Source organism: Elephas maximus, chromosome 13 (assembly GCF_024166365.1).
Source record: "Elephas maximus indicus isolate mEleMax1 chromosome 13, mEleMax1 primary haplotype, whole genome shotgun sequence".
NCBI lineage: Eukaryota > Metazoa > Chordata > Mammalia > Proboscidea > Elephantidae > Elephas > Elephas maximus.
This window is the reverse complement of record NC_064831.1, coordinates 53,014,095-53,037,411: the sequence shown is the minus strand read 5'-3', so window position 1 is coordinate 53,037,411 and position 23,317 is coordinate 53,014,095. Positions and strand designations below refer to the sequence as shown.

At 47.9% G+C, this 23,317-nt stretch overlaps 1 protein-coding gene across 11 annotated transcripts in view; it reads right to left on the bottom strand.

Moving 5' to 3' along the window:
* Positions 1-23,317, bottom strand: part of TLN2 (talin 2) — a 490,123-nt gene that overhangs the window by 46,728 nt on the left and 420,078 nt on the right. For 8 of the 11 annotated variants that reach the window (XM_049905877.1, XM_049905876.1, XM_049905875.1 and 5 more), the window contains 7 exons: positions 21,201-21,302; positions 18,656-18,775; positions 11,570-11,716; positions 7,784-7,950; positions 5,637-5,820; positions 919-1,044; positions 585-701 (listed from right to left, as the gene is read on the bottom strand). In XM_049905877.1, coding sequence (XP_049761834.1) covers positions 585-701; positions 919-1,044; positions 5,637-5,820; positions 7,784-7,950; positions 11,570-11,716; positions 18,656-18,775; positions 21,201-21,302 — 963 coding nt within the window. The remainder of the gene's footprint in view (positions 1-584; positions 702-918; positions 1,045-5,636; positions 5,821-7,783; positions 7,951-11,569; positions 11,717-18,655; positions 18,776-21,200; positions 21,303-23,317) is intronic. The other 3 variants (XM_049905884.1, XM_049905886.1, XM_049905885.1) reach the window with 2 other exon arrangements.

Below are 23,317 nucleotides of genomic sequence, written 5' to 3'. Positions count from 1 at the left end.
ACCCGTATCACAGCAATGCTAGGACATCCCCCCTCTAAATGCTGAGACAAGGGAAACAAGAACGCAGGGTTCATTCCTCTGAGATTAGATATCTCACAAAGAAGGGAGCTGGGTTGTAAAGGGAAGTGTCCCAGGTAAGGGCATCGAGCCTCTCCCCAAATCCACAGGTGAGTGGCAGCATTAGCTGTTGTGGAAAGCAAGAATGAGTCACAAGAGGAGCTGTGCGTTGTTACCCATCGTCCATGTGATCTCAACCCAAGGCAAGTGCACACAGCCAAACTGACTTTTCCTCTTGCCAGGAATCTTCTGTAATGCTTTGGTTGTATGCTGTAATTTTAGTGGAATTAAAGCTAAAGAGCCAAAAATGATCCATTTCATTTTATGCCTTATCAATTACATCTAAAAATCATCCAAGTTTTCAATTACAGCAAGCTATCAGCCAGCAGGTGAATGAACCTCCCTAGATCTATGCACCGAGTAAGGCCTCTCTCTGCTAAAGTCTCAGAGGAGCCTGTGCTGGGCTCTCAGGTGGGCTACTTGTTGGACATTGGTGCCCAACGGGGGAGGCAACTGCTAGCTTTTACCGTGAGCTCCTGCTTGATGTACTCGATTGTGGCCTCCAGTGCCCGTGTGCCTCGGGTGGCCTCGTCCTCCACGGCCTTCACAGTTTTGAGGAGGGAGGTGACATTGGTCACCATCACCTGTGTAGGGAGAGAAGCCAAGAGAGAACAGGTCATGTACTGTCTGTGGTGTCCTGTGCCTATTCCTTTTGGTTCTGGATCTAATACCATGAGCAAAGCCTTTTTTCTTTAAGTGAGAAAAGCACTCAGATGTGTATTCCCCCAATATTCTGGCATCTGCTTCTCTCATTCCAGCACTCCCCCTGCATGCTCACCCCTAGGGGGGCCCCCAGTCTACCTTGGCAGCCCCCTTCAGCTGGTACATGGAGGGGTCATCAGCGGGCTTGCTGGCAGCTCCCTTGGTAGCGCCAATGAGATCTGAAAGGGCCTTGGCCACATCTTTGATGGCGTTGATCAAGACTACCTGTAAGAGTGGAGCCCAGGTGAGCAGGGGCCAGGGAGCCACCAGCTGACTGCACCCAGAGGAGGACAGAGCCACAGGCAGGCTACGGGAGTCTGGGGTAAGAAAGAGGAAGGTCTCTAAATCAGTTGTTCTCAAGCCTTCCACACAGTGGATCACCTGGGGAGCCACCCTTGGAGATTTTGACTCAGGAGCCTGGGTGAAGATCTGGACTTTTAAAAGCTCCCAGGTGAGGCTGCAGCTCAGCCAGAGTGGGGAACTTTGGTCTAAATACCCCTCCTAGCTGGCAGCAATGCTGATAAATGTGTATGAAATGATGGAGGCAGCTAAGCAGACACCTGAGAGGCAAAACACTCCTCACTGTGTTCCTGAACCAGTGACTGAGAAATACCGAGACTAAATCTCGACCTCATACCCTGGTCTGCAAAGCCCCACCCTCCTCTCCAGTTTCGGTTCCTGGGATTCTCTGCCTCACTCTACCACCCCAGGCTCTTGTCTTCTTTCCACTTGTTGATGACCATAACACACTCCTGACTCAGGGTCTTTGTTCTTGCTGTTCTTTCTGCCTGGAATCTGGCTCCTTCTCATCTTTGGGGTCTCAGATCAAAGGTCATATCCTCAGAGACCCTTCCTGACTACCCTAGGTCTAGGCCCCACTCCCCCACAAACACTGAATCACTCTCCATCAGATCGCCCTGCTGCATCTATAGCATGCACCGGTATCTGCGACTACTTGATCAGTTATCCACTTATGCACTGTCTGTCTCCTTCCCTCAGATGGGAACTCCTGGGGGGCCAGCCTGAACTTCTTCTGTGGTTTGTTTCACAGTCAGAACAGGGACTGACACATAGCAGCCACTCAGTAAATACTCGTGGAGTGAACGAATACATAGACATGTACCCACTGGATACGATATATTATTTATGTTCATTTTCTAATTTAATGGAGACTGTTGGCCATTTGACAGGAGACATTTTTTCTGTGTGCTGGACTTGGAATCAGAAGGACCAGCCATACTCAGGAATTACATGATACTGGGCGTTGCGTTTAAGTCTGAGTAGCTGTAATAATGACTCCAACTTCTGTAACGATAACAACAACTTCCATGTATTGAGGGCACTGCTCCAGGTGCTGTGCCAGGCACTCTACACACGTCATCTCATTTAATCCTCACGCCGCCCGTACAGTGGGAACTGCAATCCTTATGTCCACGCTCACAGAGTGTGGAGTTCCGACGCTGGTCAGAGGATCCTAAGGGCTCTGGTCTTAAGCTCCACACAAAATTCTCCAACTCCAGCTCCTCCTCTACAAATGGGATTAGCAAAGTCAGCCCCGTCTATCTCACCACATCGCCAAGAAGATAAACTGGGACAACATACACGAAAATGTATTGTTGTTGTTGTTGTTACGTGCTGTTAGTTAAGTCAGTTCCAACTCACAGCCACCCTATGCACAACAGAGCGAAACACCGCCTGGTCCTGCACCATCCTCACAATTGTTGCTATGCTTGAGCCCTCTGTCATTATGTCAGTCCATCTCGTTGAGGGTCTTCCTCTTTTTTGCTGACCCTCTACTTTACCAAACATGATGTCCTTCTCCAGGGACTGATCCTGCCTGATAACACGTCCAAAGTATGTGAGATGTAGTCTAGCTATCCTTCCTTCTAAGGAACACTCTGGCTGTACTTCTTCCAAGACAGATTTGCTCATTCTTTTGGCAGTCCCTGGTATATTCAATATTCGTCTCCAACACCACAATTCAAAGGCATCGGTTCTTCTTCTGTCTTCCTCATTCATGGTTCAGCTTTCACATGAACACGAGGCAACTGAAAACACCACGATTTGGATCAGGCGCACCTTAGTCCTCAGGGTGACATCTTTGCTTTTTGACACTTTAAAGAGATCTTTTGCAGCCGATTTGCCCAATGCAATGTGTCTTTTGATTACTAAACGTATTAGAAACCCTAAAGCCCCAGACACCTGCAAGCATAGCAACACCGTGCCTTTGTGGGCTCCTGCCCTCTCCCTGCCTCCAGCTCCATCCTGTGCCTTCTCATGCACAAGGCACGGAAACCTCAGCCAACCTTCTGAGTCCACAGGTCTGCACAGTGTGTCATGTACAGACGGGGTGTGCTGATTCCTGGGATCACAGCAGAGAGGGCAGAGAAGAGGCCAAGGCCCACAAAGAGAAGTCAGCTGCCAGTATCTAGGATATAACGCTCCATCCCAGGACAACTGACCAATGAGTGAGAACATTTTTCTAAGGGAATTTTTCTTCTCTTTTTGTTTTTATTGTGATAGAATATATATAACATTAGCCATTTTGACCCTGTACAATTCTGTGAGGGTTTTTTTTTTTTTTTAATTAGGTGCTGCCTCATTGGAAGTTGGTGCTTCCAGATATCGAGACCACTTGGGAGTGAAAACTTTACAGCAATTCAGGACATTTCTCTGTGTTCAGAGATTTAAATCCCCTCTGGCCATTCACTTTTCCCAAAGTTGTATCAGGCAAGGAGAGAGGACTTCTGCTGCATGATTCCAATTCCAGGGACCATGTTTTCAACTTTTCCTTCCTTAATGGGGGTGAAAACAATACCATAGGCAGGGATTTCTGGGAATACTAGAGTTCCAGAAGGCAGCCAATTTGAATTCTGATGTTATCAAAAAGACATTCAGCAGAAGGAATAAAGGGGAACATGAAGAATGTTTCCCATAGAGCTAAGCCCCACTAGAGGATGTCGGAAAGGGTAGGGCCACCGTGGCATGGGAGCAAAGCTGTTGGCCTTGCATTAACCAGCTGTCCACCCAGGCACTGGATGGTGGCTTCTATCCAGCTTTGGCCAAATGGACCAAACAGACTAGTTTGTTACGTATACTTTAAGCAATGAAAGCAGACGCATTTACCATTTGAATGTGCTGGAATAGAGAAAACAGGTTTTTTTTTTTTTTAGTTTTCCATTCTATTTATCGATGGTTGTGGCTGGCTGATGGTGCAAAAACAGTTGAACAAATATTTGTTGGGTATCCCCTATGTGCTGGGAATTGTATTGGGTGCTCAGGTTTTAAAGATTAATAAACCATGATTATCGTCCTTGAGGAGCCCTCCTGGGTGGTGCAAACAGTTAAGTGCTGGGCTATTAACCAAAAGGTTGATGGTCTGAACCCACCCAGATGCTCCTCGAAGAACGATCTGCTGAAGTAGTCCCAAAAGGTCATGGCCATATAAACCGTATGGAGCGCAGTTCTATTCTGAAACACATGAGGTCGCCACGAGTTCGAACTGACTCGATGGCAACTGGGTTTTTTTGTTTGGACTGTCCTTGACGAGCTTACTATCTAGAATGGGAGACCAAAGAACAGGCAGATAATATCAATGTATTTGCTAAATCGGCAGTTGGAGATTACAGGAGCTCAGGCCCCTCCTCCATCTCTCCAGCTCCTCTCTCTACCCCACTTCCGCGTCAGACTTTCAAGTACGTCGTCTGTGTGGGCTGACTTTGTTTCTTCATTCTTGTCAGCCTGCTGTCTACTCCACACAAACAGCCCTTGCTGGGATCACCAATGTCCTCCACGGCACCAGGGCCAATGGCCAACTCTCAGACCATCATCTCTCTTGACTTCTCAGCCGTCTCTCCTTTTAGCATCACGCCCTCCTGGCTTTCCTCCACCAGCTGCTGCTGCTATCTTTCACAGTGTCCTTGGGTACCTCTTCTTCTTAATATGGTCCTAAGTGTTGGGTTTCTCAGGGCTCTGCCCTGAACCCCCTTCTTTTCCCACTCCATGGTTTTCCTGTCCTGCGGCTCTAGTCACTATGTATATGGCATCGATTGCTGAATCCCCACGTCTGTTCTGAGCAAGCAGATGCCTACTTGCTAGTTTGTCTCACTGGCACTTCCAAGTCGACATGCCCCAAACTATCCTTGCTGTCATCTCTCCACCCTTCCTGTGGGGACCTCACTTCAGTACATGGAGCCACCATCCACACACTGCTCCAGCCTGAAACATGGGAGTCACCCCTGACTCCACCCTCTCCCTCACCCCCCACTGCCTTCAATCAATCACCAAGCCCAGTCGAGCCTTCCTCCTGAATTTCACCGTAATCCGTCAGTTCATCCCTATCCCTACTCTACCACCATAGCCCATGACGCTATCTCGCTTAGGTAACCGCTTTCTGTGAGGGAGGCCTGTGTTCAGTTTCTGGCCAATGCACCTCATGCACAGCCACCATCCGTTTGTCGGTGGAGGCTTGCATGTTGCTATGATGCTGAACAAGTTTTGGTGGCGCTTCCAGGATAAGATGGACTAAAAGAAAGGCCTGGTGATCTTCTTCCAAAAATCAGCCAGTGAAAACCCTATGGATCACAATGGACTGATCACAGAACAGCATTTCGTTCCATTGTGGATGGGGGTAAACATGAGTTGGGGGCCAACTCGACGGCAGCTAACAGCCATAACAACCGCTTCCTACAATCACAGGCACATTTAGACACATACTGTTTACTTCAAAGTTCCTACTTTGCTTTTAGACCCTGAGGCTGGTGTACACCATTCTGTGGGAATTGGACGAGGACCCAGCCCCCAGACCCCACCAATACCTGTGTCTCAGGGTCATCTGAGCCCAGGCTGGCTGCTCCCAGCTTGACCACCTCGGCGAGCTGGGTGATGGTGGCTGCCGAGGACTGGGCTGCCTGGGCCAGCTTCTCTGGGGTGGATGCAGCCCCGGATACCAGCAGTTTTGTGTCTTCAACCAAGGCTTTGGCTGTCTTTAGAATATTCTCCCTGAAAAAGGGGGTGAGGGAAGAAGACAGGGAGACACAAAGGACAAAACTTGATTACTTGTAGTTAAGACGGAAAGAAATCCTTTGTAGGGGGCTTTCATTATAGCGCTTAGAAAAGGTGGAGTGCTCCCCCTATCATGTGGCTTTCATCTTCCATGTATATAAACTGGAGAAAGGAGAAGAAAGCCAACAGAGTATGCAAGTACTCAGTTAACATACAGTCTCAGTGAAAGATTCAGGCCCACCAATTTGGCTCCCTTCTTCTGAAGTAGTGAAAATGCATTTTCTTTAATATTTTAACATTATAGAGAGAATACATTTTTTCATTTGTTTTAGTATAACTGTATAAGCTGTGATTAATCTCTAGTCTTTGGAAAATGGTTCTGTTCAAAATATAGCTGAGCAGCCTGTTCAAAGGCTCTTAAAACATAATAAATACCCTCATACCTTACAACACGTTTTCCCCTATTCAAAATAGGTGACTGAGAGCTTGACATGACTAACGCCATAATGATGCTCTAAGTAATCTCTAAACATTTTTTAATTGCACCAGCTGCACCGGTCTCTTCCAAAGGGGTGCGGAGCTATCTCAGCTCCTGTGGCCTTGGTCTCTTTTCTTCTTTTTTTGTTCTCTTGAGAAATGGCCTTCAGCCTGCAAACCAACAGGAAGGCTTTCTTTCTTGCTCCCTATCTCAGCCACAGTGGACTTGGCAAAACAGCTCCACTAGCCGAGAGATTCTTATGAGAGTTTTTCAGTCTGTTATAAACATACTGATGAGAGTCCAGATGCCTGGCATGTTTATCTTTAGTTTAATAAAGAGTTTTTGTAGTTGTTTTGTGATGTATAAGACCATCTGTGAACTACCGTGCTCAAAACATTAGGTAACTCTGATCTTTCCCATATAAAAACCTCCCATCAACCCTTTAGGGCAGACAGAATTTGGGAGGAATTTAACCCCCTCTGTCTCTTGAATACCGATATTCAATAAAGCCTTCTTACTGCTTACCTCCTCCGGTCTCAGTGTTGGCTTTGCGGCAGGTGGCTCGAACCCGCATTTAAGGTAACACCTCTAGCCCTATATCTAAATAAAAGGCCAGTCTCTTCTGTGGCTCCTATGATCCCTTAAAATACTTCATAGGGACAGTGAGCCGTGAGGATGCATCAATTGGGGCACCCTGTCTAGGACGTCAGAGCCCAAGGGGTTGGATTCTGGAGGGGAGACAGAGCACTGGGGGCTCCTCCCTTAGTCTAGCCCTAGGATGGCAGAGGGAGGAAGAAAGGCGCTGGACACGTGGCGAGGATGTGTGTGGGGGTCCCCAGCAGTGATGGAGAGCCCCTTGCACCAGGCTCCCGAGCGGAGGCTGAAGAGCCAGCGTTATCTGCGTAAGCCAGGGAGAGGCAGCAGGCTTGGAACCTCACTCTCCAAAACTCAAATCAAAAACCAATCCCCTTGCACCCTCTAGGTCAGGGCAGAACTGCCCCATAGGGTTTCCAAGGAGAAGCTAGTGGATTCAAACTGCCAACCTTCTGGTTAGCAGCTGAGCTCTTAACCACTGTGCCACCAGGGCTCCCCCGAAAACCCAGTAAGGCCTAAATGTGCCTGCTCCTGTCACTCCCAATCCCACTGGGGTTGGTGGGAAAGCAAGTTAGAGGAACAGCCCTTTCCGGCTTGGAAAGTGAAAACTTAAAAAAAAAAAAAAAAAAAAAAATCCTCCACTGTAACGGTGGATTTGGGGCTGTGAAGGGCAAAACTCAAACCTAACTCTGTTTTTACAGTCAGCAAAAGGGACTTATTTTGATTCCGTGGTTCACTTTCCCCACTGAAGCATCTTGCTGTAATGAAAATGGATAACCACACTCTGGCACTGAACAGCATCTCTAATGTTGATTATGCAGGTTCAGAGCCTGGGCAGCCTGGCCCACTCCCTGCCCAGAAACCTGGCGGGGGGCTCTGCTCCCGTACCTGTGGTCTGCGAAGGTCTCGTTGTTCTCCGCGTTCAGGGTCCCTGCAGTTGCAAACATGATGGTGGTGTCCAGGTCGGCGATGATCCCAGACACGGCAGAGGCCGCGGTGATACATGCCTGGGTCCCCTTGTTCCCAGCCTGGAGAGCAGACAGCACCAAAGACACCTGCCGGCAGAAAGGGAATGGCAAGGGGCGGGTGAAATGGAGAAAAGGTAAACCAAAGGTGCGGTAACTCTGAAAACATGAATTTTCTCTCCTTTTGTCAATGTACGTGAAGGGATAAGAGCACGCATTGAGAATCAGACTCAGTCTGAATCCCAGTTTTGCCATTTATATAGACTTGGGCAAGCTGTTTCACCTCTCTAGGCCTCAGTTTCCTCATCTGTAAAATGGAGCTATTCTTGCCTGTAGGTATATTGGGGGGATTAAAAAAAAAAAAAAAAAACCACCAAATCCATTGCTGTAGAGTTGATTCTGACTCATAGTAACCCTATAGGACAGAGCAGAAATGCCCCGTAGGGTTTCCAAGGAGCGGCTCGTGGATTCGAACTGCTGACCTTTTTGGTCAGCAGCTGAGTGCTTAGCCACTGTGCCACTAGGCTCCACTGGGAAGATGAAGTGGGGGAAAACATGTAAGGAGTCAGCTTGGCAGGTAAAGACTTCAATAGAGGGAAGGTGCTTTTAATTACCTAATTACCATTATGTTTCTGAAACTACAAAGAGGAATAAGGGGTTAGGTTCCTGTGAAAGGCGGGACAATTTATCTTTATCCTCTTGCCATCTCTGTTAACGGACCCCAGGGAGGCTGTAGCCCAGAGGGGGTCTGCATATGTAACACCCCCACCCCTGCCACTGAGTAATAATCCCAGTGACCCGAGGGTCCAGCAAGCTGACTGAGGTGTTCACTCCAGGGTCTTCCTTATCAGAGGCCCTCTTCTTCGGCCTCCCACCCCCCTCACTCCATTCCCACAAAGCAAACCTGACCCTCCTCCACCCTGCTTGCAATTCCCCCACGTCTCTGCAGAGGAAGGAGCTCCCCACCAAGCATTCTCACCCTCCTTCTCCCAACTGTTCCTCCTCCAATAATATAAACTCATGCTCCCTAAGCTCCCAGTCTTCTTGTCAGTTTGATCCCAAACAGATAGTTCTTAAAAGATCGTAATGCTCAAGGCAGACATTCTTTACTCATTAAGCTAAACTACTGTTTGCTTTAAGGAGCCTTGGTGGCTCCCTGTTTAAGTGCTCAGCTGCTAACCGAAAGGTCAGCGGTTCAAACCCACCAGCCACTCCTTGGGAAAAAGATGTGGCAGTCTGCTTCCGTGAAGATGACAGCCTTGGGGCAGTCCTACTCCAGCCTGTAGGGTCACTCAGTTGGAACTGAGAACAGGTCTGGTTTTTTGGTTTATTGGTGGCGTAGTGGTTAAGTGCCACGGCTGCTAACCAAGAGGTCGGCAGTTCAAATCTATAAGGAGCTCCTTGGAAACTCTATGGTGCAATTCCACTCTGTCTTATAGGGTCACTATGGGTCAGAATTGACTTGACGGCAATGGGTTTCGTTTTTGGTTTGGGTTTGGCTTTAAGACTTCAGGATGGGAGCACTGTATTGATCTCGATGAGCAGACACCTACCATGCTTGATTGGCCTGACCCAAAGGTGACTGTGAATGTTCTCGCGACCAGGACAGGGAGTCACAGCATCAGTAAGGGACCCAGACTCAGCATTCCAGATGTCTCTCCCTCCTGTGTCGCTGCACCTCAGCAGACGCAGGATGCAGCCTGGCAGGAGGGGCAGAGGGGCCGGCCCACAGGAACGATTTCCTCCTTTCCTGAGTTAAATGCCACTAGCTCCCATCAGGAGAAGACAAGCTGGGCTGGCACAGCGCTGGCCTGGGAATGTGGTGTCCAGTTTCTGGAAAGAACTCCCACAGAACAGGTGCCCATGGCCGTGACAAGTAATCAGAAATCTGGGGAGACATTCCCATCAGAGTGAGCCCTGAAACAAGGTCCTGCCCAATGGGAAAAGTGCGCAAGTCAGCAGGGGTTTACTGAGCAACTACTAGGTTCCCTGGGTTGGAAGACACGGAGGTAAACAAGTCAAGGGGTTCATGGTGGTGATGGGGGTATATAATCACAGCCAGCACCTGTGAGGACATGACAGGTGGGGACGGGAGGGCAAGGGAATTAGAAAGGCAGCAAGAAACAGCCGATAAGGCTAGTTGCTAAGAGCCAGCCTCCTCCCCACAGTATACCTTCTCCAAGTGTACCACATCAGGCCCCCTCTGCAGCATGCAGCAGGCCAGGCCAGCCAAGGAAGACCAAGGTGCTCGGAAGCCCCACGCCCCCTCCCAGTGCTCCCACTACAACGAGGTCTTCTATGGGGGAACCTGGCAAGAGAACTTCAATAACAAGGAAAGATTTTGAAAGTCGAGAAAAGTGCCCTCCTCAAGCTGAGAGATTTATTTCCTCGTTCTGCGGAGTCCAGGGAGGCCTGGAGGCTCCTGTGGCTTTGGGAGGCCAGACTGCACTTGGCCTCCTGGTTGAGGGCGGCAGACAGAGCGTCCTCTGTAGCAGTGGCTTCCAGTTGAGGAATCCTCCCACCCGACACCCAAGTCTCACAGCCAAGTCCCTAAAACAGGATGAAGTTCTACGTCCTACGGTGTAAAGTGAAAGGAGCGGGGAAAGCCACAGAAAGCCCGGGCTTCCAGGAGCCTGCCAAAGTGTGCATCTGAAAAATGATTCAGAGACAACAGCAAAGCAAAAGATGAACACCCTGCGGGTGAATGTGACAGCTACCGGGAATGAAAGGATGCTCCGGCCGGAGCCTCGTTAACCAGAGAAGACTTCTGGGAGCAGTGAGCTTACAGGGAACAATGGCTACTGCTTATTACATGTTAAACTAGGTGTCTGGCACTCTGCCAAGCACTGTTACATATACCATGTTCAATCTTCGAAACCCTGTGAGCCAGGTGGTATGACTTTATTCCCATTTTACAGACGAGGAAATGGAGGCTTGGACAGGTGAAGTAACTCAGCTAAGATCTTCAGGCTTATGCACTATACTGTGTGATTGTTTCTAAAACCGACTGCCTTGAGGGTTAGAAAACCTAGTGTAAGTTCTAGCTCTTCCACAAAGAAGCTGGGGGACTTTGAGCAAGTCACTTAACCCCCACCCCCCTTTCCTGTCCTGTCTGCAAATAAAGAGGATGCGTGAAAGGAACTTCAGGTGCTTCTTACCCAGCTCTCAGCCACCTGGGAGCCTCCTTAAGAAGGATGACAAAAACCCACTGCTGTGGAATTGATTTCAACTTGTCAGAACAGAATTGCCCCATAGGGTTTCCAGGGCTGAAATCTTTATGGAAGCGACTGGTGGATTCAAACTGCCAACCTGTTGGTTAGCAGCTGAGTGCTGACCCACTGCACCACCAGGGCTCCTTAGAAAAGGGGGCACAAGTTATCAAAAGGTTTCCAAGGGAGAAGCTCTAGTTCCACCCTGCAGCAGGCTCCTGGCTGCTGATTGTGACTCTGATATTTATACATAGGGCAGCCCTTCAAGGTCACCCACCAGGGACCCAACCTTTATGGGACAGTCACTCGGTCCCTCAATTTCTCAGGGTCTATCAATCACCCCAGTTCCCTGGTAGGCCCCATCCCTGGGAGATGAGGGAAAAAGATGACAGCTGCCTCGGCTGATTTTTGGTTTAGTTTCCCACTTAGGTCCTTGATCACAGCCATTAACCCAGAGAGGCCGGTACCTGAGGCTGTGTCTGAGGGAGCCTGCTCCTTACCTTCTCGGTGACGGCACGGGCACACTCAATCAGCTCCCTCTTGGTGTAGCTGTCCGTGGGACAAACCTGGAGAGCCCCTGCCTTCTGGACCAGGAAGATACAGCCGTGGCCCAGGTCCTGCACCCGAGTGCGGATCTGAAATCCAATCTGTGGAGACAAATCCAGGATGGGGAAGGAGCCGCATCGTGAACCCTGCCGTGGAGGGCTTCCCTATGTGGAAAATTCTCCTCCGTCCCATGGGAGCCTGGCTAGGAAAATTCCACTCGGATTGGAAGCCTGTGTTTAGTGAAGTATGGAATTTGGTTGATTTTGCTTCCCTTTTCAGAGATTGTGAAATGCCCACAGTCCCATTAAATAAATATCTCCTTGTGCTATCATGATGCCGTCTCAATATTCTGTTGCCTTTTCTGGTTCACAGCCTATCTGTGTCCTGAGCCACCGGTAAGAATGTTAATGAGATGAACTTTATGGGATCATTCAGCTATCCATTCAGCAAGCATTTACTGAGCTCCTACTGGGTGTTGGAACCTCATTTGTCCCTCCTAACAACCCTACAGAGCAGAGTTATCGGACGTTCAATATCTACAGATTTGTATTAAGTCTATTTTAGAGTGTTCAAATTCTTGCAAAATTGGTTAAGTTTACCAATTAGCACACCCCCTGAGATGGGTCATCCTAAGCCCAGGCCTCCTTTCTACCACATCAGGTTTGTGGTTTCCCTAAAAAGGTACATTTTTATAGCTAACGGCTCAGCAGGCATGCATTTTTTAAATGGCCCTGGTTGTCCTAAGTTTCACTGCCAGCTGAGAAACTAAATGAGCTCTGCTAAGGATAAGCTGCCAGCTGTCTCCTTTAAGATATAATTCCACTGCCACCTCCACAAGTCTGCATCCCTCTGGCTCTGTTTCACATTAATTTGCATTTTGGTCTGATCAATAATCTGCCCTCCAGCCCAGATAAACAACTAAAAGCAAAACAAAAATTAATCATGAGCCAGTAAGCGTTATTTTCAAGAATCCACGATAGCCAGAAACTGTGGCTTAATCCTCCAGCATCTACCAAGAGCATTTACTAAAAGATCTCAGGTGCTGTGGATAAAACTTGGGAGCTTCTAGTCACCTGGATGCAGTTGTCTGATACCATCCCCATGAATCCAAGTTTGAGGAAGGGTGACTTTGGGGAGTCTGTGGGGCTGCAAATGCTCTGTCTTATTATTGAACACACGCTGCTTTTGGGGAAAAGTGTTATTCCCTTAACTTCGTAAGGCCTAAAACACTTTCAAGTTTATTTAGTAGAAAATTTTCCTGATCCAGGAAGTAGAACTTCTGCCCTTTGGGGTGTCCTCCATTGTACATTGGGAGTTGCAAAAGTGCCTCCAGTGGGCAGGGGTGTCTTGCTGACCAACTCCATGTAGGATGCAACATGAGTGCCACCTCTGTCTTGTACAACATGGTGACCCTGCAAACATGTCTGGATTAGTGCAGCAATGAGGAGGGAAAAGACACTCTCATTCAGCACAAACAGTGGTAATTGCCATTCAAATGTATGTTCGCTGGACACGTTCGCCGGTTTAAAAACAAGGTCAAGCTGAAGCCGGGAGATGCCCCCATTAAAGTTTTAAACTCAGTCAGGCTCTCAAGTCCTTTGAGATCCATATTCTTTAACCCTAAGTATTCAAGGGTCAGTCCCTGAGTGGTGCAAAAGGTAAAATGCTCAGCTGCTAACCGAAAAGTTGCAAGTTTCAGCCTACATAGGGGCTCGAAAGAAAGCAGGATTCAGAAAAATCAAGCACTGAAAACCTTACACAGCACAATTCTACCCCGACGCATATATGGTTGTTTTTGGTATTCAAGGATCAGAGCTAATCCAAAGGCCAAGAGTTCTGCATTCAATGATGACCCCAGATCTCTAAATGTTAGGGTGCCATTGGGAAAGCCAGGGGAGGAGGAAATGGGAGAGGGCACATTTATAGAATCTCAACATAAAAGAGACCTCCCCCTTTTACAGATGAAGAGACTGCGGTCCAGAAGTGATATAACTTAGCCAGGATCACACAGCCGGTCTTAACCAGAGAAAGATGGGAATCTAGTCTTTAATTCCAAGCACGGTGCTCTGGTAGACCAGTGCTTTTCTAACTTATTTTCCCCTTTAGCAGAAACTTTTTACCCCCAAATAGAATTTCATGTGGAACCTCAACATGCAACATAGAATATGTTATCAGTAAGCACTTCCTTTAAAATGCATACCTGCGACTCTGAAGTCAACAACGAGACTGAGTGAACCAGAGTTTTAAAGATGGGCGTTATGAAGGCCAGTTGCTGCCTCAGTCGCCAACTTATTTCTATATTTTGCTTTGGCCGCATGGTGCTGAGAAAACCCTGATCTGTGTATAAATGACAGCAAAATGGAGTCGTTTTCTCCACAGTTACACAACCACAGCAACAACGACAGAAGCAGCGTTAGCCTGGGGGGGAAGGGGGTCTGCAAAAAAACCACCCAGAGCTGGGTTAATGTGCTGGTGTTGCTAGGTGCTGTCCAGTTGATTTTTGAGTCACTGTGACTCCACGTGACAGAGTAGAACTGCCCATAGGTTTCCTAGGCAGTAATTTCTACAGGAGCAGACTGCCCGCCCACTGGGTAGGCTGGAACCACCAACTTTTCAGGTAGCAGCACAATGCTTAATTAACTATTGCGCTATCAGCCCTCCTTGGGCTCATGCACTAGTGGCTCCAAATGGTTGACACTGACTTAGACGAAGCTCAGGAGCCCATGCAGCTTTTCCTAAAAGTTTTTAAAATGTTAAATTACGTTTACAAAATGAGCCTCGAATCAAACGTGCAGAAGCCCCAAAGCCCCCGCCTGGGTCAGGTTTCTGAAGAACCTGCTTTGAACCATTGTGCTGAAACATCCAGGCTCTTAAACGGCATTCCCCGTGTTTCTTCTGCTCTCTGCAAGGAGGGGAGCCTGAGCTTCCTGTTTGCAGAGTGCCGTGGGACAAGCACGTGCCTCTTAAATCACCCTGGGGCTCGAGGGACCCGTTCAGCTGCCTCAAACTTGAGACCTATGCATAGACGCAATAAATAGTGGAATACACCCTCTGCAATGCCCTCGTGGTCCCTTAGCCCCATCCTTTCTCAAGAGGCAATACTATAAAAACACACCAGTGCCCCGCTGCTCAGCCCCTTTCTTGGAAGTGGCATGAGACATGCAGCAAAAAACAGTTGCCGTCAAGTCGATTCTGACTCAGGTGAGCCCAGATATGTCAGAGTAGAGCTGTGCTCCAGAGGGTTTTCCATGGCTGAGTTTTTGGAAGTAGATCACCAGGCCTTTTCTCCAAGGTGCCCCTGGGTGGCCTCCAACCTCCAACGTTTTGGTTAGTAGTCGAGTGCATTAACCATTTGTACCGCCCAGGGACTCCACATGCAGCCAGGTCCCCTGTAAATCCAACAGTGGACTGGCACAAGGCTCGTCGGGGATGAAATTCCAGTTAAGGAGCTCCAAGACAAACCAGTACCAGAAAGGAAAGGGCTGCGACTAAACTAAGGCAATGACTGCAAAAGCCTTGGAGTTCCTAGTCAACCCAGGGCTCTGTCCCGACAGTCCAGTCTGTGTCGGGTCACAGCAATTACCTTGTAGGTGCCTGTAGGCCTTCTTGAGGCTTGGCCATGCAAACCTCTCCTGTACTCAGCTGGACGATCCTTTTTGATCAAGGACAAATGGCAACAGGCTTTCCTAATAAAGATCCATCTCTGTTGCTACTCTTTTCCATAAGCATGTGGGATAGCTGGAGCTCTTAAGCCACAGATAGCAACATAATCCACATACTCTGTTGGCAATTCCACAGAACATTCTGTACTATCCAAGGGCCATTCCAGAAGGGAAGGCAATGTTAAGGCCACTGAATAGATAAGGGGTATTAAAATGCTAAGCTTCTCAAAGCAACACGACACTTAGAGCAAATATGACCAGCCCAAAAGGAAATCCAACTTACAGCCAGCCCAACGTCCCTTATAAAGGAATGTACTCAAAGACATAAAACTTGGGGTTTTAATTGGCAACCTTATTAAGGCATCCCTCTCACGTCAAGAAAAACCCTCGATTCCCTTCTTCCACAGATAAAAGTTAAAAGGAGAAAAGTTGTCTCTTGGTTTTGTGCCTTGAGGGAAATGAGAAGCTTGGCCTTTATGGGGCTTCGGATGGAATTTCAACTGTAGGAGTCTAAGAAATACTGATCATTTTCCTTATTGCATAAATTAAACAAAATATACTCAAGTCTTTTGTTGATTTTTCTCAAGTCTTCAAACACATTTGAAACAGATCAAATATAATTTGCCTGGAAGAGCCTGAAAATGTAATAACAGAAGATATGTAGTGGGCTTTATATTTTCTCCTTAGAGAAAATGGCCTACAGAAGCCGTCCATCTCTTCCCAACCACAGAAGGTGTGCCTTGGAGTGGAAAATTTTAGCCAAATCTGGAGTGGACATCCATCTATCTCCCTGGGGAAACGAGCCGTGGTGCTCGCCACAAGTGCTGTAACAAATGTTCCTGCCGGCTTTTAAGACATCCAGCGTCACGAGTGGTTGCAGCAAATTCTCCTGGGGCGAAAGCTCTGGTCACTTAATCTTTTCCTCAGGATTTACATTTAGGAGTTACAGCTCATGGGATCTCAACGTCTTTCTTCTTCTTTTTTTTAAAGAGGAAACTAATCCTAAATTGCAAAACTGCTGGAGGGTTTTTCACTTTTCTGAAGAAATTTCCACGGTGATATTAATAAACCTTTGGATTTCCACCTGAAAATAAGTGGCCACAGCTCCTGCTTGATGTTCAGACAGCAAAGCTGTGACTTGCTGTGTGATTGTCACAGTCCTGGAGAAGACCAAAAGGTTGACTCGGCACAGCAGACTACTTGTTTGCCCTGGATATAAATATTTTCACATGCTGTGATGTGAGGCCCTCTTGGGTAAACAAATAATTCCAGGATCTCAGAACAGAAAGCTACATTGCTTCAGGGATCTCCCCTAACCTTCTCTCTTTCCCCTCAAATATCTGTCTGGCAAACGCACACAAAGAATTTCCCTTAGCGAGCCACTGGTAATTTTATATTCTCTCTGCCTCCTTTCACTCCAGGTCATATTGCTCTTGTGTCTGGGATGTAAAAATACATTTTAAAAGGTAACGGTGAAAAAACAGAGCCTTAATGAAAGAAAACATCAGCTGCTACAAACGCCAAGCCAATAGCCGAAGTAACTTGCTATCGTGCTTTCAGCGATACAGCTTCTTTCCTGGCTGCCTTTGCATTTTGTATTTTGCTTCCACGGTCTGGGCTGCAATAAGGAAATCTGCTGGTTGTACAGGTAGGGAGGCTGGCGTGTAAGAACCTGGATGTGGAAAGGGCTGCACTCAGACCATCAGGTCCTCTCTTAAACACTCTGGCCGGCCAGCATTTCCACTACCCGAGGCAGAGGGCTGCAGATTCCATTTTGAAAGGTCTCTGGAGACAGAGAGCCAAACCTTTCTCACAATCTCCATCTCTTTCCGTTTCCAGTTCCCTCCCAAAGTAAACACTTCTTCCTTCTGCCAACCAGACATTTCCTTACTGTAACTTAAGCTCCTTCAATCTTGTTTATGGATTTAAAAACTACTTATTAATCAAATGCATTGAGTGAAACGACCTTACTAACACAGAATGTCTACTTAAAAAAGAAAAGATAGAGGTGGGCCTGTGTAAAAAAATCAGCAGAATCCTGAAGCAGGTCGTTGATAACTGTTCCTTTTTGGCAGCGGCGTTACAGACTCATTACAAACAGAATTGTTCATGCTGCAGCCTAAATATTCAACCATTCTAAAGTCTCAAGTGCAGGCGCTGTTAGAAACTTAATCCCAAGCCAGGTATCTACACATGTATGTCTGGTTCTCTTCACATGCACTGTCATGACACGTTAGAAGGTGATTTTGTTTTGGGTCTTCATTTCCACAGCATCTCTGGGAGTCTTTGTTAAGACACACTTAGACCTGATTCCCAGCAGAAAGGGTGGCACTGAGTGACTCGGGGGACAATAAATGTCATCACAAGGAGAAGGGAGGACTAGTCACAGCCTTCTGCCTTGACAGCCAGTTCATTGGGGAACTTCTCGAACAGGGTTTGCACTCAATAAATGAACGTAGTTACCTTCACCTTCCCAGTGGCCCCTACAGTCCACTCCATTATTTCTTGTTTTACACTGAGCTTTCTTCCTCTAGAGAGCCATGTAGCTCCTTGGGCCCGGGGCCCCTTCTATGTGTTACCACTGACGTGGGTGCAACCAGGCACCCTAGGGCCCACACGTCCTGTGTGTTTCTCAATGCACCACTTGATTTCTCAGCAGTTCAGTGATGGAACTCTTAGAAAATGGCTTTAAGGCCAAACGTTCTGCCCAACTCTCATGGGCCCAGGGATTCTGAGGCAAAGTCTATGCTGGCCACTAAGTAAAGCTAGTTTAGGGAAGCCAGGCAGGCAATGGCGAGGGGAGTCCATGTATGAAGCATGGGGGGGGGGGGGGGCAGGGGATTGGGCCAGGTCTTAGAAAGCCACCAACAATATTCGGTAAGACTGTGGTTCATGGAAGCAGCCTACACAGCTCTTTCTCAAACGGGGCAGAGCTAAATCCCATACTTGACCCTGCCGAGATTCCTGTGAGCCTTTGAAAAACGTAGAAATTCCGGGGACATGCTACCTGGGAATAAGAGACTAGAAGAGGATGGTGATGGCAGTGTGTGGCTCTGCCCCTGGCAATTCCAGACTTGGGCATGTTATGAGGGGCAACAGAGGATGAGTGGGGGGCTATGTGACCTGCCAGAACACTGTAAGCAGGGTCCTTCTGTCTGAAAGCCCATCTCCCAGGTGGCCCCAGGTCTTAGTAGGTCACTCAGAAAGGGCAGTCAGCCTTGAGCACAGGCTGGGCCCTGGGTCTCAACCTGGGGGAGTTAGATTAATCCTGGTGCTAGCTACTGGGCTGGGGTCTTGTGGAGCTAAGCTACACTGAAACCGCTGGGAGTGGGCATCCATGTGTTTGCTTCTTAAAACAGGGGCCCTAAGATGGCAGACCTCCTCTGGTTCCGCCGTAGCTGCTGCCATCTGGCCCTGGAGAGCCAGGTGCCCATAGTCACTGGTCATTTGTGAAGCCAGGCCTCCCAACTCCTCCGGGTTAGTAACCGACTTAGTCATCTGAAAAAAGAAAACAAGCAAGACACAAACACACACACACACAGAGAAAAGCATGAGAACAATGTGTTAATACCACCGGAAGCCAAAGGGGTTGGTTCACTTTGCAGCCCCTGGTAGGGGAAAGCCTGGGACTGGCATTGGGGCTGGACGCTGGGGAGTGCCGTTGAAGCGAAGCCCATGCTGCATCCACACGACAGGCCCGAGCCGGCACAGGGCTCCTCCCAGGTTAGCGAGACGGGCACCATGCTCAGTGCTCAGGCAGTGCAGAGGGGAGGCTGGGCCACGGTGCCCACCCTCTAGGAGGAGAGAACAGCAGCTTCCAGCCAGCCCTGCCCTGTGAGGTCACCCAGAGCAGTTCCCCAAAGAAACCACAAGGGGGCACCAGCTGATCTGTGCTCTAGGATCCCAGTAGCAGGTCCCACACAGGGCAAGAGAGGGCATGGGGACAGGGCTGGGAGGGAAATCATTAATGACAAGTGACAAATAAGTAAAACGTTTTGGAGAAAGAAATTCATAGAGGATGCAGCTTTGTGGTAAATCTGTGCCAAAGAACGAGAAGGTTTCAGCCACAAATTTGGGTTTACTAAAGCCCAAACAGTCATGTTTTACCTATTTATGATCAAAATGTTCAATATTTTCTCTGTTTTATAGAAATTGATATCTCAGTTTATCTTACTTAGCTAGAGTGCTAGTTTCTAGTTTTCTTCCATTAGCAAAAACACCTCTCACTTCTCACAAGAGCACGCTTAGCCTGCCTTTGGAAAGATATCATGGCCCTCTGTTGGTGAGAGCATCTCTCCCCTCCTGTCCCAGCCTTTCTCTCTCTGGATGACAGTACTGTCTCTCTCTTTGTGACACTGTAAGACCTTGATTTTAAAGGACTTTAAAAACCTGTTTAATGGCTCACATCCACGTAGGCAGGACAGGAATGTCCGGGCCGCCCAAGGCACGTTTACAAGTGCATGTCACAGGCTTTAAGGCTGAGACTGACGCGTAGGCTGCTAAGGAAGGATGCTAGACCCTGAGAGAGTGAGGCTATTCCAAGAGCTACTCCATTTGAGCCCTGCCAAATGGAAGAACAGTGATTCTGGGGGGACCCTGATGAAATAAGGTGGAGTTCTCTCCCACTCAAGGCTTCAGGCCAGCGGCTACCTCCTAGGCAGCAATGCAGATCGAGGCTGGTCTCTTTAAGATGCTAGACACCAAGGGTCTAGAACCTAGCCCGAGACATTCCTGAATACCACGAGGCCGCTGGTGTTCTGGTTTAACCCTCCGCTGCCCTGTGCTCCCTGTTCATCTGGACTCAGCATCGTGACAGCTACCTGATTCCACCTGCGATCTGTCCTATTTGCTCCCCTGAGAAGGGCTGGCTGGAGCCCAACTCCAGCCTTCTCATGGTACACCGAGATGGACTTCTCTTCTTCCTCCTCCCACAGCCCACCCTTTTAAGCCACCACAAGGCTGCACAGTCACAGAGTTTCTATGAACTGAGCAGCAGCTTCTGGGAAGGCTCTGTGGTCCAAGCTCAACCTCTAGTGGACACACGATTACATGACAAAACCATTCAGAGAGGCCTGGATGGGGTTAGACAGGAAATGTGCGGGTGCCTCCAGTTAGGAAGGTCCCTCCCTTTCTCAGCTCAAGCTTATGTGGCAAGAATCAAAGAGGCTGCTTCCAAATTTTATCCTGTGACATCTGAGCCTTCAAAAGCTGAGGAGAACTTTCTACATATTCCTATTAATTCTTTGAGGACACCATTTGTCATCTTGGGGAAAGCTTTTTAACAATCAATTTACCATTCACTGTCTCTCAATTGCAAGTATACCTAAGGGTCCATACAATTTTGACTGCGTTACATTTCAGCAAAAAAAGAAAATTACCTGCAAAAGTTACATGCCTCCTCTTGTCAGGAAAAGATTTCATGTAACCAGACTGTTTCATTTGGCCTGGAAAATGGCAAGACCCTTATTGTCCAGTTATTATAATTTGCTTCCATCAGACAATGTCTGCTCTGTTTTATCCTAAAACGTCTTCTCTTGCACTGCAATTTTAATCTATAAACCTCTGAGAGGTGAATAGGACGTTTTTCTTTTTCCTCAACTTCACCTTCCTTCTCGTTTCCTCCTCCATGCTCATTTGCTCTCCGTCCTTTGTTTCCCTGTCCTCATGCCCTAGACCCGATCATTGTTCGATCCCTCTTGCAGCTTTTTTTTTTTTTTGAGATGATGATTCCAGCTGACTGGGGCTTTTAGGCCACAGGCAGCCAGAAAGACCAGAGTTAAAGGGCAGGAGCTGGGGTCCAGGAGAAACTAGAAACAAGGAGCAGACCCTCATCTTTCCCACATAGACCCTGACTTGAAGGCTCAGTGGTGTGGTGCACAAAAGGGCAGTCAGCAGTGGGGAGGGTGGCTCTTTTTCTTCTTACCATTTCCTGAGCTGTTACCGCTATTGCTTTGGAGTATTTAACCCCAGTCGTCTGATAGTCAACAAATGTTCCCTTTGGTTCTGGAGGCGAGCCTTCATCCAGCTACAGAAGAGAGGAAAAGAAGCCAAAAGTCAAAAGCAGCATGTGGAAACATGGACCGTATTCATTAGAATCAGGAACCTTGAAGACTGGAGAGACCCTCAGAGATCTTCTGGCCCAGAGTTGGAAGAATTCACCCACTTCTGTGATGGGACTTCATCTGAGGTACACACACGGCACTCAGGGTATGCAGGCAAGGAGAGGCCCCAGTGGTGTCTGGGAGGAGTTGGAGGGCTTTCTAGAGGAATGGATGGTCCAGCTAAGTTGTACCAGGTGAGGAGAGGTCTGCCATGTATAAAAGCAAGGAATGGTGTCCCAAGAAAAGAGAATAGCTTTCAAGTACTCGGAGACGTGAGTGAGGCTGACACCTTTGGGAAAGTGCAATGTGAGGGAAGGTGAGGTGAGAGAGGAAGCAGAATCCACACCACAAAGAGTCTCCCTAGGAACGGAATGGCCCACAGAATCTGTTCCCCAGAACCCTTACATACCTACGTGGAGAAACGGAAGGAACACACATGCAAATACTGGGAATATTCATTGTTCACCTAAGCACAACACGAATTGAGAAAGGGCAAGGCCACTGTGGGATGGAAGAGCTGGAGACAGTGGATGTGTCTCTTGAAGGGTTTGGGACATACTGATTCAGAAGACTTGCATTTGAAACCTGGTTCCAGGATTTGTTAATGAGTCTCAAACTGGTTACTTAAACCCTGTTAGCTTCGGGTCCTTCACTGGTAACTTCTAAGCTTTCCAAGGTTGCAGCCAAGATCAGCTGAGTCTATACCTGGCCGAGCTACACAAAGGAAGAGGTGATGACTATGACCATAAAAATGACGAAGAGGATAACGTCAATGATGAAGAAAAGGCCACCTATCTGCACCACCATTATTACTGTGACTGTTACCACTGGTTGCCAAATGGTAAGACAAATACCAATCAACATAGAAGAGTCAGTATAGTGCAGTCAGCCTGGGGGGTTATGGAGACACTGGTAGAAATGAAGCTGGATCTGCTTTATGAAGAACCTTGAAAAACATGAGGAAAAGGGTGGGCTCTGGAGTAGGGATATCTTGGAAAATGTGCCTGGCTGCCGTGTACCAGGTAGTCTGAGGTCAGGGAAGAGACCGCAGGCTAAGAAGCCAACTGGAAAAATGTTAGATGGAGACGCCAACAAGTGCTCCATGACATGAATGGACTCACGATACAGGGTGGGTGGAAGGAATGTTATCACTGGGTACATGAGTGGCTGCAGGGCCCGTCAAACTATCAACACAAGCTCCAGGCTGGGTTCTTTACGTTTCTTCATCAGGGAGAGAGATGTTGCCCAATCTCTCTGTCAGAGCATGGGACTCTGCTACTCAAATGAGGGCTAAGCTGTGGACTCATTCATACAGCACACACCGACTGAGCATCTTCTGTCAGGCAATGTGCTGGGAGCCTCTCTCGCAGGAGACGTGGCACAAGTACAAACAAACCAGGATGCTGAAGCTAGAGGGCAGCTTCAGACATTCGGTCCAGTGGCCGCCGACCACCATGAGGAGCCTTTTACCAGTTTGAAGAAAAATGAGACTAGAACAAAGAGACGAGTTTTTTAGGATTTCAAACTGAATGAGTTGAAAGAACTTTCCCTTATTCTGAGATTATATCCTTCCTTTTTGTGTGTGTGCCAACGTGAACTTCCTTTTATGAAGTACTTAAGTGACAGCAGGGAAACCCTGGTGGCGTAGTGGTTAAGTGCTACGGCTGCTAACCAAAGGGTTGGCAGTTCGAATCTGCAAGATCCTCCTTGGAAACTCTATGGGGCAGTTCTACTCTGTCCTATAGGGTCGCTATGAGTCAGAATTGACTCGACGGCACTGGGTTTTTTTTTTTTTTTTGGTTTTAGTGACAGTATAAGATAGCAGGGTTTGTTGTTGTTTTATTTAATTCCTTTTCTTGGCATAAAAAAAAGAAAAAGAAAGAAAGAAATGATATTGGGTCATGAAATGCCAAGGTTGAAGAGCACCATCCTCATTGAA